Source organism: Lonchura striata, chromosome 8, assembly GCF_050655825.1.
Source record: "Lonchura striata isolate lonStrDom1 chromosome 8, ASM5065582v1, whole genome shotgun sequence".
Classification (NCBI taxonomy): Eukaryota; Metazoa; Chordata; class Aves; order Passeriformes; family Estrildidae; genus Lonchura; species Lonchura striata.
In genome coordinates this window covers 28827795-28846688 of record NC_140710.1, presented here as the reverse complement: position 1 = coordinate 28846688, position 18894 = coordinate 28827795, and the positions used below count along the sequence as shown (strand labels likewise).

Genomic DNA, 18894 nt, shown 5'->3' with positions numbered 1-18894 from the left:
GGCATGCAGCCACTAAGCAGCCCAACACTTCAGAACACCTTTTGATAAGGTGTTCTAATTACAAAAAAGTTATTAAAAATGAGCTCTGTTAAAGCTCATAACATGAACCGGAGGAATGGCTGCAAGAATATCTAAAAAGAGTAAGTACAACAAGTGATAAGGTATCAAGGTAGAAGAAAGGGTCCAATGGGATGCGGTGGGGATAGTGGCCTGACTGCTTCTGCTTAACATCCTTGTTAATCATCCGGAAGAAAAGTTAAACAGCACATTAATTACACTGAGCTATATTAAATTAGGAGGTGAAGCAAGGGCTGGGGAGGACAGAGAAATAACACAAAGGGTTAGGAGCAATTAGAAACTGGTAACACACATTCCTGTGAACTTCAGTACCAGAACTTGGAGAATCAGTTGAAGGGAATTAAAAACACAAGAGCAAGAAAAGTGATAAAAGGGCCAGAAGGATTCATTTGCAGAGGATGCATTAATTAAACTTTGCATAACTTGACTAAGTCATGATTTGGAGGTGAAGAATAAAATGAGTCGGTGCATATTTAAATACTACTAAGCCAAGGACAACTGGCATGTGAGCAGTGTTTAAAGCTATGCACATTCACAGCTCCCCTACATTAACTAAGGAATAAAAGGAATTTGATAAAGTCAGGTTTATACCAAACATGAGAATAATGTTTATGCTGTTGAAGCCCACCAGACAGTGTCAGAGCCTGGATATCCCCATGATCCAACACTAAAGTTTGTTGTAATGAACAAATCTGCTGTGGCAGCAAGACACTGTGAAGGTTACAGAGCCTATGAACAGCACTATCTCAGAATAAAGATATGGATAAAAGTGTGGTGAGCACCCTGGAGATAGTCAGTCACCCATTTATGTTTTCTGACATAGAATTCATGGAATAGCCAGCATATCTAAGGCATCACAGCATAGGCAAGTAACAAAAACTGGAGAAGATTTAAACAAACATGTCACAAGAAGAGTAGAAAGTGGAAGGAAAAATATAAATTTCTATTGAAGGGGCAGATTTGAGCACAGCATGCTTCATGGGGGATGCTGTGGTGCCTCACACTAATGCAAACCAACAATTCCATCTCTGCATTGGTGTTGATGCAGAATTAGAAATACGTATTTGTATGCCATGGGGTCACACGGGCAGCACAGCTCAGACTTGTCCTACCCTGGCAGCACAGCAGTGCTCTGGAGAAGCAACAATCTTGCTGACTGCATAAAAGATGAGGCTGGGCAGCCACGAGATCTCATCAAGCTTTGACCTTCACTCGGGCTGGCTGCATTGTCTTCTGTTCCATTTAGCAGTACTCTTAAAGAGCAAAGAGGCAGACAGCACTTCTGTAGATCCAATTATACCCTCAGCCAGAAACAAACCAAGGAAGGCAATCTGCAAGTATCCTACATCAGGGTTGCTATAAAAATAATTTTATTTACTTCAAGGATTGTGCTCCAGCTTTCCTGTCTCATTCACACTTGTTCCTTTGCCTCTTTCTCATCTTTCTTTCCCCATTAGCCAGCAGACATGGATGAATCATATCATTTGTAATAACAACTCTGAGCCAAAACTGGAGAGCGCAGCGAGAGTCTGAAGGGTGACTTTAGAGATCCCTCTCCATCCTCCCGCTGCAGGAGGTCTGAGGATGTGGACAGTCCCATATTTACCCAATTCCAACTGCAGAGCAATGAGGGAACGTGTCAGGCTGGGGCTCCACGGTGCCACAGCAGGGGACGGGATGCACGGAGGCCGAGGAGCTGCCAGGACATGGTGTGTGTGGGAAGGGAAAAGCTGGTTTCTCGCCCACCTATGCGTCACAGTGCCTACTTGGAGCCAGTTCCCTCTGCCTCCCTATTTGTTCAGTAAAGTAATATCCATTATTAAAAATGTGACTTTTTCTATGTATGTATCTATAAACAGCACACATCTGTCTATATGTGAGTAGACACATTTCTTCATCTCCGTTTTGCTACTTTCTGTGCCCTTCCCTTCTCTCTCAATATTTCAGCCTGACATGACTGGAAATCATCAAACTTCAATGTACACAGCTGAACTTAGATGGAGACTAATGTTTCAAGTGCAGACAAAAAAAATTGGGCAATGGGGAAGAAAAAGAAAGGGCAAGCACCAAGAGCTCTTCTTTCTGTATGTATTATGCAGTGTCAGCATTTGTAGAATCGCTCTTTACACCCCTTGGTGGGAAATAACCAGAACAAATCATGGAATCACAGAATGGATTCTTAGGAAGGACCTCAAAGATCATCTGATTCCAACCCCCTGCCATGAGCAGGGACACCTTCCACTACCCCAGGTTGCTCAGAGCCCCATCCAGCCTGGCCTTGAACACTGTCAGGGATGGGGCAGCCACAGATTCTGTGGGAAACCCGTGCCAGGGCCTCACCTCCCTCACAAACATGTAGGACATGCTGGTCCATGTAGTGGCTCATCCTAGGAAAGAGTGTAACTACTGAAATTCTGCTTTTGACACACTAGTAAATTTAAATATGCATATTTTCCTCCAGTGTCCATGCAAGAAGTAAAAAGGCAAATTTCCCAAACTTTACGTATCAACCCTTAAAAATAAATTCCTCATTGACCACCACCACTGAAGAGACTACTTAAAAAATGCATTGTCAAGGAAATGTTTACTTAAAGGCAATTATGCTGTTATGAATCAAAATTCCAGATGCTAAAGCTATGCCAATTAGCAGTATTAAAAAAACAGATGCCTTGTTCTGAGTGAGTACCACTGCCTGTGCTTGAAAGGAAAAAACCTGCACAGAACATGCTGGAAGCTACTGTCCTATTGAGAAGACAGCTTTTAAATAGCAGTTCCAAGAGACAAACTTAAAAAGCTGTAAAAGCAACTTATTATGAAAGTCTCAGCATAATTTTCCATCAGGATGGAAGAAGGTTAAGCTGTCCCCTGCCTTAAGCTGCTTTCTGTTAGAAATCCAAGCAGAGAGTAGACGAGGTATGGCACAGAGTCAGGGCCACGGGAAGAATCACTGAGACAGCACTATGCTGCAGCTGCCCATAGCCCTCCAACCTGCACTGTAGGTGACAAAGTCTGGAAAACAAAAAAGCAAGTCCTCTTACTGTTAATCTCCTTTATATGCAGAATAAATCCCTGTCAACTAGGGACAACCTCCCAGACACAAATTTGAAGCCATCTTTTGCATCCTTCACTTGCAGTTCTTCTCAGATCAGTGATCCAAGACTGAGGCGCCCAAGTCACCTTTCCTCCTTCTGAGAGCTGGGAAATTCTTATTATCTATCAGCCAAAGGCAGGAACATGATTCCTCCCCATTTTCTCAGCCACTTATCAGATGTGTGCCAATCTACCAAGTTAACAGCGTGTTTAGTTTCAGCAGTTTTGGCTTGAGCTCATGTGTATTGTTAAGAAAGTTGACTTCTAATTGCAGCTTGCTCTTTTAAAGGGCTCACAAGCTGCCATGCTGGAGTTACAGGGTATAAATGGGTTGCTCAGAACAAAACCTCCAAAGCCAGAAGCCTTGTCCCCATGAGGAGGACGGGAGGGTGCATTGTGCTCCTGGGTGTACAGGTGGTCAGGCAGACAAAGCAGCAGAATCCAGCTCCACGTGGCACAAATAGCTTCTAGCTCTCTGCTGGTTTATGCCCAAGAAAAGCAGCCGGGTACTGCTTCCTGAGCCTATTTGCCAGAGTCCTAAAAGCCCAACACACCACCAGGGGAAATGAGAAACATTCTGCAAGGTTCTTGTTTTGAAAGGGAGCAGGAGCTAAGAAGTATCAGAGAACTATTAGAGAAGAATTAGAGAAGCATTAAAACATTACCTAAGAGATAGGATCATCATTGAAAGGAATGGTACAAAAATGAGGAAAAAAGGAGGCATATAAAATAAACAATACGGATAGTCATCAAACACTTCTGATACATAGCTTGCAGTTGTTAGACAAAGGCTACTACAAAGCACGTACACATCTGAAGGCTTGGGTTATTACTTATAGATGAAGGCAAAGAAAACAGAATTTCTTATAAATGAAGACATGGATAAGACTTTTGAAGGCTCTCAGAGTTCAGAAACCTTCCTGGAACTCTGTGGATCATGGACTCAGTATCAAATTCTCAGAACTTGACATAACAGAATATTCTTGTATCAACTTCACATACAACTAGACCAAGGCCCTTTTTTCCCAAGTACCATCCAGAAAACAGATCTCTGAAGTGACAGAGGATCGTTCATAGAACGCAGAATAGCTCAGGTGGGAAAGCACCTCTTGAGATTGTCTAGTCCCTTCCAATCTGTGTTGTTCTGTGACTCTGAAAAGGGCCCAAGTAAGGATACCCACTGTACTGCTTCCTCAGTCCCTTTCTGCATTCCACTATATCATGAATTCACAGGTTGCTTTAAACACTGTGTATTCTATACACTCTGACCAACCTTAATCCTTGAATAGTTTAAATAATTTTCATTAAATCTTTTGGCTGTTTTTAAATTTTTTAAAATTATATGATGCAAGACTTATTCTGAGGTATTACTTGCCAAAAGTACAGAAGGGCATGAAAATAGTCACAATATCCAAGTTCGTTATTTTAAATCATTGTTGAAAATTACCTCATTTTAACCTGATGATTTGTCCTCAGTCTAATAATAGAAATGCCTTTGTGCTCCTTGACACACTGACCAAAGACTGCCCAAGCAAAATCCAGGCTGTAGCTGAACAACTCTCATGCAGACTCACAGTCAACCAAACTCAAGACAAAACCCAAAGAGCTCAAGAGGAATTAACACACCTGCAGAAAATTCATCAGCTTCTGAATTAACTATAAAACCATTTCAATTTTCTATGTACTTCACTGGCAAGAGGGAAAAATAACGTGCTATCACCAACCTAAAGGAACTTGTTTCCTTGTCAAGATTGAATATGGAATGCAATCCCTGGAGGCGACTTCAAAAGTATTTATATAGGTCGCTGCCTACATTAACACTGATGTTTCTCTATCTACAACTTTACATCAAGGCAATGAAAAGGAGCAGGTAGGGGATACACCAGGAATCTCACCGATAATATATGACACTTGATAGTAAAACCTCTTGGTCAACTGGAAATATTAACCAAATATTCCTCTGCCCCCAGGCTCCCCCAGCCTGGCTGTACACTGTGGTATAAGAATTCCTCCTCCCATCCAATGAGACAATGCCCCTTTGCAGGGAAGGCACACTTACTGGTACTCTGAAAGGAGAAGTGTTCGGAACATCCATGGAGTTGGTTTTCTCAGAGGTGCTGGTCCCCGAGATGCTCCGTCTGCGAGGAGATCTCTCTGCTGGGACCTCTGAGGGAGAGAAGAAGAAGGTGGTGAATGGGTGCCCGGGGGTGGGGAATGTCAGGCTTTGTGCTCTTTAGGAGAGAAGCCTCGGGAAAGTTTTGAGTGCATTACTAAACTGCTGAATTAACCCACCTCTATTTACCTGTATCTTACTCACTCACTAACCTACAAGGGCATTTTCACTGGCAGATTCAAGGTTGTGAATCTGATTTGACTGTGGGAGATTAAAATAAAAAGTGCTGGTAAAGATCAATACCTGGACATACTTAATATTCTGTTACTGTTTGAGAGACAGTATTCAGAGAACTTAAATCTATTTCAGTTTAGATTTAATTTTTCTTTACGTAAGCAGTGCAGTAATTAAGAAATAACTACAATCAAGATGCAGGGAAGCTCAGTTTTAGTCCCAGCTGAACATTATTTGGCAAAGGTCAAAGTTCGGTCATGTATGATCCCACTACTTGCTCAAAGCATGCAGCCCACAGAAGACTTATAAGTGCCTGGGTAATATGACAGATATATCTCTGCAGATAAAAAAAAAAAAATAGGTCAACTTCTCCTTGTTCTGGCAGTATGACCTTACTAAGACACGACTTTGGCATCTTAAATCCATGCAGACCGATCAGATGAGCACGAATATTCATAAAAGCTGCACTGATGTCTTTGACTAATACAAATACTGGAATAATAGCATAATAAAGTACACACAGCATTAAAAATCTCTCAACAAACAGACATAATAAGCATTTTTATATAGAGCTAGATATGCATATGTATGCATAGAGATACCTTTATCACAAGTGCTGCCCATCTCCAGCTCAATTGCCAGACTTTAAGGAATCCAGCTCCACAAAACACCCCCCGACACGGGGAGGGAAAAAATCACTTCCCAGCAGAAAGTCCATTGTTATCTTCTGAACCTTAAGGAACAGGAGCAAGCCGTGACTCCAGGCAGGGACATTTTGACTCCTGCCGTTCTCCTTTCAAGATGCAGCTGAAACTTCCATTCCTGGCCGGCCCCGGGGATCCGTGACTTCCACTTGAGGGACCGCGGGGTGTCTCCGTGCGCCCTCCCTGCCTCCCTCCCGGCCGGGGCTGGCGGGGAGCGAGCGAGCGGAGCAGCAGCACACAGGACTGCAGCTCCTCAATCAATCGCTCCGGCTGCACATCCTCATTAGTTACTTTCAGGCTATTAACAGACGCCCGAGTGCCGGCTTCCCTCCGCTACCGAAAATCTCCCCGTGCATCCTGATTCACAGCGGCAAAAAACAAGGTTTATGGGGAGAGACAGCCAGCTGGAGCCACGAGAGCGGCGTTTTCCTCCAAAGAGCCGGAGGAAAAAAAAGGAGAGAAGCCTTCTTCAGGGATAGCATTACTTGTGATGCCTTTGCATGCCGGATTTTGATTTCAGCGGAGTTATAATACGTCTCTCCCATGGATGCTTGGAGACTGACAAAATGGAGCATAGAGGAGGAGAGGCGAAGGAATCCGGACCCTGCAGTATTAGTGTCTCACTCGGTAGATATTTATCTTTTAACAAAAGCAAACTGCTGACACTGAGCCCCTCAGTCTGCTTGGGGAAAGGACTGCTGAGAGGGAGAGCAGCCTGGTGAACTGGGCAGAGTCCAAGTAAGGATGTGTGGTGCCCCGCCGAGGAACGGGCAGGGCACAGGCAGCTGCGGGGGCGATGCCCGAGCCCTGCCCGCACCGAGCGAGCCCATCCCGGCCCGCCGGAGCCAGCGGGAGCCGCAGGGAGAGGCACCCCCGTGGGGAGAGCCCTCCTCCTCCTCCGGAGCAGCACCAGCTCTCCTACAGCATCACCTGCTCCAGAGCTGCAGGGTAAGTCCCACCAGGGCACCTTTAGAGAACAAAGCACTTGGAGCAGGGCCAGTGCCAGCCCAAGCTTTTTGAGCCCGTCAGTCCCACCACCTCAGGAGCCTTTGCAGTGCTGCCAGTTTTACCTGACGGTGCACTTCTGTATCACCAGCTGCCTCCCTGGCCTAGATGAAGGGAAACTTTATTTACTGCAGCACCTGTAAGTACTGCTCTGCCCAGAGCTGTGCGAGGTAGGATATAAAGAATTGTCTCTGCCATTCCCATGTCCATGTAACAATGGCAAACGGGATTGATGTATTCCATTGGAACAGGGCTAGAGTGAGCACCTTTGATCTTACACTGACTAGTAAGGAGTAACGTAATAGGTTTGGCTTCCTCCACTTCTCACGCGCAGGAAATCACATCAAAGCTGCCCCGGTAATTTAAAACACTCTGTTAACTTTGCTGAGTCATAAATGGAAACACGAGCACAAACTCTTCACTATTTTCCACAACACGTTCTGCAGCAGGGGCACTTTGGGAAAGAGCTTAACTTTAAACTGAACGGAGTTGAAAAGCTACCACAAGGAATGTACCTGGCTCCCCTTGCCTTCTGTCTCCTCCCCAACATCCCCCCAGCAGCAATCCAACTTTTCTGCAAATAAAATGTTGGTGTTTCATCAGTAAAATGAGGTTTTTTTTCTCACACCATCACAGAAGTGTACTGAATGGGGAAGGGAAAATTAAATATTCACTAGGTGCTTGCAGTGAACTAAAAATAAAAACTACCTTTTCCTCTCTTCTCCTTCTAAAAAACAAGAACAAATAGAAATGCTTAGTCCCTAGGAAAAAGAAGACCCAGATACAGCAAAATTGTCGGGATTTATTAACTGGAAATCAAAAGCTGAAGCAACTTGCTGTGACGCCTGTAGAACAGTATTTTTGCTGAGTCTTGAGAAAGAAATCTATACTGTCACCACCAGGCAAAAAATTAGACAGTTCCCTTCCCTACTCCACTATTAATGCTTGAGGCTACTCTTGCATAATCTTCACCTGCTGCAAAAATCAATGCACCTCTCATCAGCTTAGCATTAAGTTACAAGTGCTTTCTGCATTGCTCACTCTCAGGAACCAAGGCTACAGATAGATCACATTGTTTATCCATCAAAACAATATGAAAACCTTTTCAGCCCATCTGTTCTGGGAAGAAAAGGGGGGAAAAAAGGCAAAAGGGAAGAAAATCCACCTGACAGATCCACCCCATTTCAACCTTCAACAAAAAACTGCAGAATCTTACAATGGTTTGGGATTGAATGGGCCTTAAAGATCATCCAGGCAGGGACACTTTCCACTATACCCATCAAACAAATGAGTTGTAAACATCCTAATGGGTCCCTTTTATCATCTGATATCTTGGTGATATGCAGTAATACTTATGTAAATAAGTATTTATCCAAAATAAGTATTTACACACTACATAGCAACAGTAATTTCCAAATTACCTGAGCCAATTACTCCACAGTGGCAGATGCCTCTGAGGAGGGAACTGCCCAAGGATACAATGCAGGCAGGTCTCTTCTCCCATCCTGTTGAGCCACTCTACCCTCAGCAACACCAAAGCTTGTTCTGTAGGCCAGGAGGAAGGTCTGTGTAAGCCAGGTGCCACTTACTACATGGAGTAGTGGTGAGGGTTGCCCTCCTTTGAAGGGAACCCTCTCTACCACAGTGGTGTAGCCTCAGTGCCCTCTGGTCACCACAGGGCTCTGGGGGTTGCCCTAAATTTCCTATTGCTGGGTGCTGTGGCCACTTGAAACACTTGCTGTGGTGGAAATTTCTGTTTTCACTGTGGAGAGCTTTTTCTCCAGGTGGGAGAAGCAGACACTAAACAAACCTCCCAGCTTTGTGGGATAGCCACACCAGGTAGGAATTATTTGCAGATATAAAAGGAAGAACAAGAAGAGGAAGAAGTGTCTCAACAGCATTTTTCTGATGGGTATTACCTAGTGAAATAGGAAGCTTCATATCAAAATTAATAAAAATGTTAATGTTTTATCTTGCAATAATCATTCTCTCTCATTTTGCTCACTTGGGGAGAATTCAACTTGGGCCCAATTCACAGATTGTCATAAAAATTTCATTAAATGCCTGTACAAGAAACCTAAGGTAAAACCAAACTTCAACCCCCCCAATCTGTTTTAAGTCCTGAAGTCCAAGTTTGTGTTCTGACTAAAACACATTATGTAAATCCTGAAAGGTATAACTTAAAGGAAAAAATGGAAATTTGCAGAGATAGCTTTTCCACATTTATCAAGGCAACCAGACGGAGAAAAAAATTACAAGAAGATACATCAGAGTGAATGCAACCAAGTTTGAGGACACTGAAGTGCACAAAAGCTGCCAAGCCTGGAAAGGAAAATACAAAGGGAGCCCTGCAAAGCTCACTGGCTGTAGAACTCCAGCATCAAACAACTGCTAAATATAAACTATGATCAAAAGCTCTCCCAGTCCATTAGCAGGGGTTTGAAAAGAAGCTACTGTGCTTTACTAGGGATTGAGTTGATCAGGTAAGTCTTGGAATATGATCCAAGTAACTATAAAAGATCTTTAATTTACAGACAGGCAGTTATGCTGGTGTTAGACACTTACATTGTACTGGCATATAAAATAGGTGTAATTGAATTAGTGCCCAGTACAGAGGGTTCATAGAAAGCAACCTGAATGACACACTAAGTCACTTAAAAGATTCTTAAGTCATTGATTCCTAAACGACTTTAGGACTTTTCAGACTTTACAGTCTTAAAGACATAGACCTAACATGTGAAGCAGATGCATACTAGAGGAGGCTGGAAGAAGGGGCATAGATATCACAGGAGACAATAACTTTGGGGTTTCAAGTATAAACCCCCACAATTTATTTTCCCTGAAAGTTTGAAGGAAACTGTACATGGCCTTGAGTGAGTACAACATCAGCTGTTCTTTGACTGATGCATGCACTTCGAAGCAGAAGAACAAATCCTCCAGTTCTGCAAACCAGATCCGAAATGAAGCAGATGCACGTCCCTAAACTGCTCAACACATCCCCTGCCTGGCTGTACAAAATTTGGGATAGTTGCTTCTTTTTGACCTCCCCATGCAGCAACCTCTAAAACCTCCCTTTTCATGGTTGACTCCACACACAGCCAAACAAATTGCTTGGACAACAGTGCCAACACAAAAGCAGAGACAAGGAGCTGCTGCCCATGACCTGGAGATGCTGATGTCCTCGTTAGTTCCTAATGATCTTGGACTGCCCCTGCTAATTCAAATTACCTTGTGTTTGCTGTAGAGATCGCACACAGACAATTAATGCCGATCAGCTGATGCATGGTAACTTGTTCCTGCAGCCTAATTTGTTTAGAGGCTCATGATTTAAACACACATTAGTATGATACCAATATTTATTGTCCTCATTATTAAACAACAGCCTTGAGCCACAGCTTTCCAAACCAATCTTTTTACTGTCTGTAAAAGGGCTGTGAATAGAGGCATTCTCTAAAAAGCAACCCTTTGGGACAGCTTCACTGCCTCTTGAACACAGCAAAGATCAACAGCTCCTGCCTGCTCCCCTCCATGGCCCGGAAGGCTGCTCTGAGCCTCAGCATTCTTGCTCACTGTGGCAGGATTTTGTCCCTGAGCAGTAGGAATTATTGTTATGGACACAGGAAAAGACCCAATGTACTGCAGACATCCAAGAGGTGTCAGTGAACCCTAAACGTAGTCCCAGAGTTAAGACACCACTTGGGAATTTTTATTCTAAATGCATCTACACATTTCTCCTAAGAAGAAAAACCTCGAGCAGTCTCCCCTGATTTATCTTGCTACCATCACACAGTTCAGAAGTCAGGCAAGCCGACAGAAATGAGAGGAAGTGGACTGAACCCGGTGATCAGCTTGTCAAAAGGCACAGAGAAGAAAACCAGAGCAGTAAGTAACATTGTTTAGTCCAGTTTAATTCATTTGCTGCAGGGCACATGCCCATTTACAAGGTAACCCTCGCCCAGTGTGTTTGTAACTATTTCAAACAGGCTGTAACCAAGTTTAATTAAAATCTCACACCACTTAAAAGCTTTCAAAAAGAAATAAGGTCAGGTAACTGAACTACTGAAGAAATTAAGCCCCAAAGTCGTAAAGGTTTCCCGGTAAAGCGTTAAAACCCAAAAAATACAGTTTGTACCCTACCGTACCAAGGAACGAGAGAAGGCTTTTCTCATCTTCAGTGCTGCTATCCAGCCATTCGGCCACATGCCCAGGAGAAAGCAGACTTATTCTCCAGCCAGAAAACTTTTCCATACAGAACACAGTAAGTGAACGAAGCAGGGCAGGAAGGATGGGGAGGAGCTGATGGTCTTGGGATTCCAGTACTCCAGTTATTGTCTACACTGGCAAACATGAGAGTGTGATCTTGCCCTGTTCTCCCAACCCTACCTCTGACACGGCAGGCATGGGTGGGAGCAGTAACTGGGATTTGTACTTGTCCCTTTGTGTCAGGTTTCAGTCCAAGCAGGAACAGAAAGAAGGCAAAAAAGGGAAGCAGGGAACACCGAGGTCTCAAAATCCAGAAGAGGCAGCAGGTTATAATAGAATCAACTTAAGGAAAAAGTAGAAACACATCAGTGCTGAAGAAGCTCAAGTAAGTCAGCACAATAGCTCATCAGCTAAGTGCATTATAGCCCTACCATCCCTCACAGTGTTGGCTTTGTTTGAAGGCTCAGGTACTGTGCTTTATGCTAGGGAAAAAAAAAAAAAAAAACAACAACCCAGCAAGCTCAGAGGCAATTTAAATCCCCTCCCCACTACTAACGAGCCTGCATTCCCCTGTTTACAAGCCCTTTCCTGCTCCAGCTATTATCCCAGCATCCCAAGCCTTCTTTGCAATGAATTTGTTCATGCAATGGCAGGTTGATCAATCTGTGAATAGGAAGCTCCCACCCCTCCCTCTCCCCTCCTCCTGCATGGCGGCGGCATTGATCGGCAATAATGGAATCTGCTGCTGGCTGCCAACAGCAGCAGGGACGGGGAACTGCTCCTCATCCTCAGCCCCAGCAGAGGACAGGACAGGGGCAATTCCTCCTCTTCCTCAGCCCCAGCAGAGGACAGGACAGGGGGAACTGCTCCTCTTCCTCAGCCCCAGCAGAGGACAGGACAGGGGGAACTCCTCCTCTTCCTCAGCCCCAGCAGAGGACAGGACAGGGGCAATTCCTCCTCTTCCTCAGCCCCAGCAGCAGGGCAGGACAGGGGCAATTCCTCCTCTTCCTCAGCCCGAGCAGAGGACAGGACAGGGGGAACTCCTCCTCTTCCTCAGCCCCAGCAGCAGGGCAGGACAGGGGCAATTCCTCCTCTTCCTCAGCCCCAGCAGAGGACAGGACAGGGGCAATTCCTCCTCTTCCTCAGCCCCAGCAGCAGGGCAGGACAGGGGGAACTGCTCCTCTTCCTCAGCCCGAGCAGAGGACAGGACAGGGGGAACTGCTCCTCTTCCTCAGCCCCAGCAGAGGACAGGACAGGGGCAATTCCTCCTCTTCCTCAGCCCCAGCAGAGGACAGGACAGGGGCAATTCCTCCTCTTCCTCAGCCCCAGCAGCAGGGCAGGACAGGGGGAACTGCTCCTCTTCCTCAGCCCGAGCAGAGGACAGGACAGGGGCAATTCCACCTCATCCTCAGCCCCAGCAGAGGACAGGACAGGGGGAATTCCTCCTCTTCCTCAGCAGCGGGCACAGCCACAGCCCTGCTGGATTCACTGCCACGGGCAAAGCAGGGAGAGGTAAGGACACAGCAGCGATCCCGGGGGCTCAAAGAAACCAGCCAGCAGCACTGATGGGTGGTTATTTATTTTTAAAAAAAACCAAAAAACAAACCAAAACAAAAAACCAAAACAAAACAAAAAACCAACAAGGTAAATGGGAAATAATTCTGCCCTGCCTGGACAGCGAGCTTGCTCTGCAGTGAAGCCCCGTCGCCGTGACTTTATGAAGGGTCACATTTAATTGTACGGGATTTACAGCGTAAGATTTATTCTGCATAAAAGAGCGTTTTACAGGTTTACACATGCACGAGCAGTGACGAATTCTGGTAAGTGAGGGACTCCTGGGCCCCACAAATCAAAATTGCCTTTGTCCTCAGGGGATGGGGCTGATGCTCCGATCAAACTGCACTCTTTAAAGAGACAGCCGCCTTTTGCTCACCAGTTTCTGAACCTGTCTTTATTTTAAATAATTTATACACTTGCCAGTCCCTATTACAAACAAGGATATTTGCTGACCACTGACTAAAACCCAAGCTACACCAAAAAGCCATTAGATCAGCAAAGCAAAAAATTAGATACCAACCAACAAATGAATTAAAAAAAAAAAAAGAGCTATCAAGTCCCAGCAGGGAGGAAAATTCCAATTACTAAGACAAACTGTAGCAAGTATTGTTTGTGCAGGACAGATATTTTCATATAACACCTGCCAAGCTGGGCAGATGCTGTACAGAATTCCCAGTTAATGAGGGAACATGGGACAGGCGGTTCAGGAGCGAGGTACCCCAGCAGTGTGGCAGACTGAGCAGAGTTCTCCTCCTGTTCCCACTGAGCAAGTGCATCTGTATCCCATATCTGGGATGGAAACCCAGAAACATTCCCTGCATCATATAAAATCCTGTGATAGATTTCCCATCTATGCAAAAAGAGCTGATTTGTTTTTTTTAATTAACTGTTCCAACAAATTTCCCTCTGTGTGTGGATCAGATTTTGTCCAACTTCCATAAGTAGAACCTTTTCTATAAGACCGTGCAAACTGATGATGTAAATCTAATTGCAATAAGAATGGAATTAAAGAACTTTTAGAGAAAGGATTAGATAGTTATTTTGGTCTATCTGGTTAGTCAATATGAAACGAAAATTTCATATTGAAATTTTCTTTTAGTTCCCTAATCAAATACTGTACTCACAATCACCTGGGTGTCTTTCCATTAAAAACGTGCAGTATTAACTATCATCTCTATAAATAAAAGGTTCTAGAGAAAACAGAGTTATAATTATTGATTCCCCATGAATGCTTACCAATTTTGTATCCTTTCTAGGAGTACAAATCACATACAGATCCTGTTTTACTCCCTGGCTGCCTCATCTTGTGCAATAATTTAGCTTTATTAATCCCTTCCAATATTTTAAAATGTTCATGATAGCAGGGGAAGTATATTGCATACCAAATGCAAAACTGGCTTACTGCTGTATTTTAAAATATGGGAAGACAAAACAAATTTTGTTAAAAATGGAGCTAGAACTGGCAAAGACTTCAGCCAGGAAGATGCAACTAGGAATTGAAAGGACAGTGAAGTTTTTGATAAGCAGATTTCTCCTGGAAAACCCACAGAGGGGAACACCCTGCATAAATACATCCCTATTATTTACATTCATTTTGTGTGGTTTAAAAGGTCACACTAACATGCAGGTCACCTGCCCGCACGGGACTGTCAGGAGGTGGAGACAGACATCAGAACAACAGCAAGAATTAAAAAGTCTTTGCAAGAAAGTCATGAACACAGTCCCCCTAGAAGTCCTGGAAATTTGAAATGATAGAAAATAAGAGACACCAGATCCTTCTAACCTGACTTGAAACACCTTTAGAACATCCCTCAGTGACTTGATCCATTTGCTGAATTATTTCTGAACAAAACCTGTCTTCCAGAAAAAGGGACATCCAGTTGTCACCACCCTCACAAAGACACAAAGAGTCTGTCTGATCCCCTGTAAGCTGTTCCAATGGTTAACTCCACTCTGCTTAGCAAATTGCTCCTTAGTTCCAAGACTGAATTTATCAAGCCTCATCTCCCAACCACTGGGCTCTGGCTGATATTTGTATGCTTTGACAGACCATTATCAAACACTGGTATCAGAAATGTCTTCTCTGCTTACATCCTTTGAATATTTAGTTTCAAACAATCCCTTCAAATGTATCTTCAAATTCCTCTGGAGCATTGATTTTGATTTTTAAACCTTTGCTGTGCAAGAAAGCCAGAGACACAGCTCCACAGCTGCAGGAGGGATGTAGTGCTGGTCACAGCAGAAGTTATATTGTGAATAGCTTCTTAAATTTGTCTTAAGGGAGGTCTTGTGCTCTAAAGCTTTTCAAAAACCATTAAAAAGTCTTGTCCAAATTTTCCAGGATAGCCAGATTGTAAGATAAAATGCAAATCAGCATGAGAAGACTATTCAAAATATGACTAACTTATTTTCATGCTGTGGGACCTACCTACACTGGGAGTTTGTTGAACCAATGCAAATCCAGATACAAATGGCTCTATTGACCAGAGTAGAAGTATGGAAAATATGGAAATAGGGAGAGGTGGGAAGGGTCAGCAAAGTAGAAATAAAAAAAAAAACCAAACCCACAAACCAAAAAACCAATCAAAAAGCAGGGACAAGAAGCAGCTAATATCTGTATTGAGAGACTGCTTTCCAAAATTAGCACCAGAGCTGTACAGAATAGCAGGTGAGAACATGAGAAGACCTGTTCAAAGTGTTTGGGTTTATCTCCCTCACCCCTGAGTTCTAAAAGCAGATGAGTTCACAAGCCTGGAAATTAAACCAAGCCCTTCTGCTTTGGCGCATCTTACAAAAACCAATAATTTAAAACTTGTATACATCCCTCCCTGGTAATTCCTGCCTTACAGGCACTGACTGAACGCTGCAGTTTTTACAAATGTCACTTTCCTGAAGTTAGGAGTCTGAAACCTGTGAAGGTAAGCAGCTTTGCCATCCTGTGAATTTAAAAATTAGCTTTCTTGATCAGTGAAACTACCCAGAAGCATGAGTCTCACAGTTTTCTACAGGAATTTTTAGTAAATGAAAATTCATAATATATGCAAATAATAAAGCAAAGATGCCTTGTGATGCAGATGCTTTGTAAGCACAAAGTGTGGTATTATAAATCATAATGTATTAATGTTCTCTGCATGAGGCATTTTCAAGGGGAGGAAAAATGGGTCTTACATGCACTAGGGACAGGTGCTGACAGACTGATTGATGGATATTGCTTTAGTCAGTAGATGATGTCCTCACAGCAATATAGGTTAGATATTGTACACCCAAGTCATTCTTAATAAAAATCCCTTACAGATAATTTAGGAGGGAATAAGAAACAATGAATGTTTGTTTCTCCAACCCCTGGAACAATGTCATGTGTCAGGCAAAACTACTCGCCTTCATACCTGTCCATCAGGAAATAACAGGAGTTATCTGAGGCACTTTGCCCAGAAAAATGCAAAGCAGTACTAACGTTCCAATCCTATTTTCAATGCCACAGCATGGAACAAGCAGCTATGCTGAAAATAAGTTTCCTTAACACCTAAATATGTCAATTCTATATGCACGAGGCTCTGTTTTCTTCATTAAATAATTTTAAATGCCCATCTATAATGAAAGTAATTTTGCTTTGAGAAGCAGCATTACAATATAACTGTGTCCTAACCAAGCTGTGATCTAGTTCAAGAGGATCCCAGTGGACAAGGCTGAGTAACTCGGTCTGTATTAGGAAATCATGATGGGAGTATTCACAGTTATTTTGGAACATGGGTAACTTTTTTGGCTTAAGTGACCTAAGAGAAAGCAGTGTGTAGTGCTGTGACAGGATCCTGTGAACAAGCTATGAGAGTAATCCTGTTGCAGTGTAAATCAATAGCAGATTTATGTCAGACATGAGAAGATGTGGACCCACTGGAGCATGGCAAAGTACATAGAAAGCCCTTTTTAATCTGAAAAAAAAAAATGGATGGACACTCAAGTCTCTCTTCAAGCCAGTTCATTTATTGTGGAAAGCAGAACCCTGCTGATGAAGTGCCAGCCCACACATGCACATTACAGTCTAGTGTTTTATCCTTTCAGATTGCTTAATGAAGTGATTTTAGCACAGTCACTGATCTCTACACTTACTCTCAACAGCTCTTATCCAGCTGCAGATGACAACCTCTGCACACTGATGGAATATTGTCACTTAGCTGGGTAATTGTGCTCCTCACTTCCAGAGTGAGCAGCATGAGCTTTCCCAGCCCAGCTGAGATCAGAGACCTTAACCAGTGGTTATTCAGGAGGGGAGCAGAAAAAAAGAATTGCCTAAATAACAATTTCTGGAGCACAGAGAAATCCAGGGGCAGTGAAAGCTGCACCTGCTGACAGCCTGGAAAGATAAATAGGGACAGAAAAGTTCACAATGAAGGTGAGAAAAACAACAAACCTTGAAGTTCTGTAGTATATAATAATACAGGTAATTCAGCCGGGCAGAACTGTTGGATTTTCAGAACTTCACTGATGAACAACCATGGGGTATGTTTTTCCCACTTCCACACCAATTTAATTACATTTTTGTACTCAATCCAACTTCCTTGGTATCCTCAGAATAGCCAAGGGATTCAGCTAAGTTACACTTCTAGCAGGATGGCAAGTTTATAAGTACCTATTAATGACCGCTCCAAAAATATTACGCTAATTTAATTCCAAATTAGGGCCAAGAAGTTGTTTACAGAGACATTCACTCTAGAGTGCCCTTCCAGACTGTGAACCATATGCCTCATGTCATCAAACATCTTGTATTAAAGTATGAATACACCCAGCTATATATTTAACCAGCAGAATTGTAAAGGGTACTTCATTTCCGATGCTGGCATTCACAAGATGACATTTTTCCCAGGAGATTTTCTTGCTCACCTTGCAGGCCACATAGTTTGCACAATTCATGTCTTCACAAGTGCTGTATTTTGTGAAAATAATTGATTAAGGCAGTTTTGTTGGCATTCTTCCACCATTCATGTTGGTCTCTACAATTATTTCCTGACCTACTGTTTTTCCTTGGGCATACAGGCTCAACCAGAGCTGGGAAACACCCAGGATAGATTTTTCTTATTTAGACCCATTTGGATGACATCTCCAACAAGCAAACAAATGAAAGAACAAGTTAGTGAGGGATGGGGTTTGGGTGGTGGTTGCTTTGGGGTCTTTTGTCCCACATCATCACATAGATAACAGAGATTTAGGATTTTGAGGAAAACAGTTCACATGACAGAGAACTAAATATGAGAGAGAAATAAGTATCACTCAGTCTGCAGCATTCTAGTTCCATCAGAATCCCTGACACCCACACGGATGGCTTCTAAGTGTTGTGAGATGCCATTCACCATGACCAATGTGATGATTTACTGATCATGACACTTAAGCTTCTGGCCAGATCACACAGGAACTGCCCCATCAATTTAAGCATTATTTACCCTCTTCCTACAATGTTTGGCTCCAGGTAACAGCACTCCCACAACGAGTTCAACTTGTTGCTTTCAGCACAACCCAAATACCAGCGATTCCTGCAGAGCAGGGTTGAGGGTGCCGTGCCAGCAGGGAGCTTTACTCCACCCTGAGGTCACTGCTTGCTCCCTTTATGCATCAAGAAACCACAGCTTTGCCAACACCATCAGGTGGGAGCTGAACTCTCCATGACTGGCACAGACTTAAAAAAAAAAAGGTTACCAGTACTTGTAACACCACATAAGGAGACAAAACCACCACCAAAAAGCTCTCAGCGTGCAGCGGCACACGGCTGGCACTCACCAGGTAGGCAGAAGAAAAGCAGAGGAGCATTCCAGAGAATGAGTGGCTGTGACCAGCAACATGACTCCCTACCCCGGCCCATGAATCATGTGGTCTCCCTCCCTCTCATCACTCAGTTCCACCTGTGTTTACAGGGGAAGG

The 18894-nt window shown here is 43.6% G+C and overlaps 1 protein-coding gene across 21 annotated transcripts in view; it reads right to left on the bottom strand.

Annotated features, from left to right (window-relative positions):
- RASAL2 (RAS protein activator like 2) overlaps positions 1 to 18894 on the bottom strand; it is a 163047-nt gene that overhangs the window by 41947 nt on the left and 102206 nt on the right. For 20 of the 21 annotated variants that reach the window (XM_085586675.1, XM_021545893.4, XM_021545896.4 and 17 more), the window contains one exon: positions 5228 to 5334. In XM_085586675.1, the coding sequence (XP_085442801.1) occupies positions 5228 to 5334 (107 nt within the window). Of the gene's footprint in view, positions 1 to 5227; positions 5335 to 6117; positions 7041 to 18894 lie in introns of those variants that run through there. The other variant, XM_021545903.4, reaches the window with a different exon arrangement.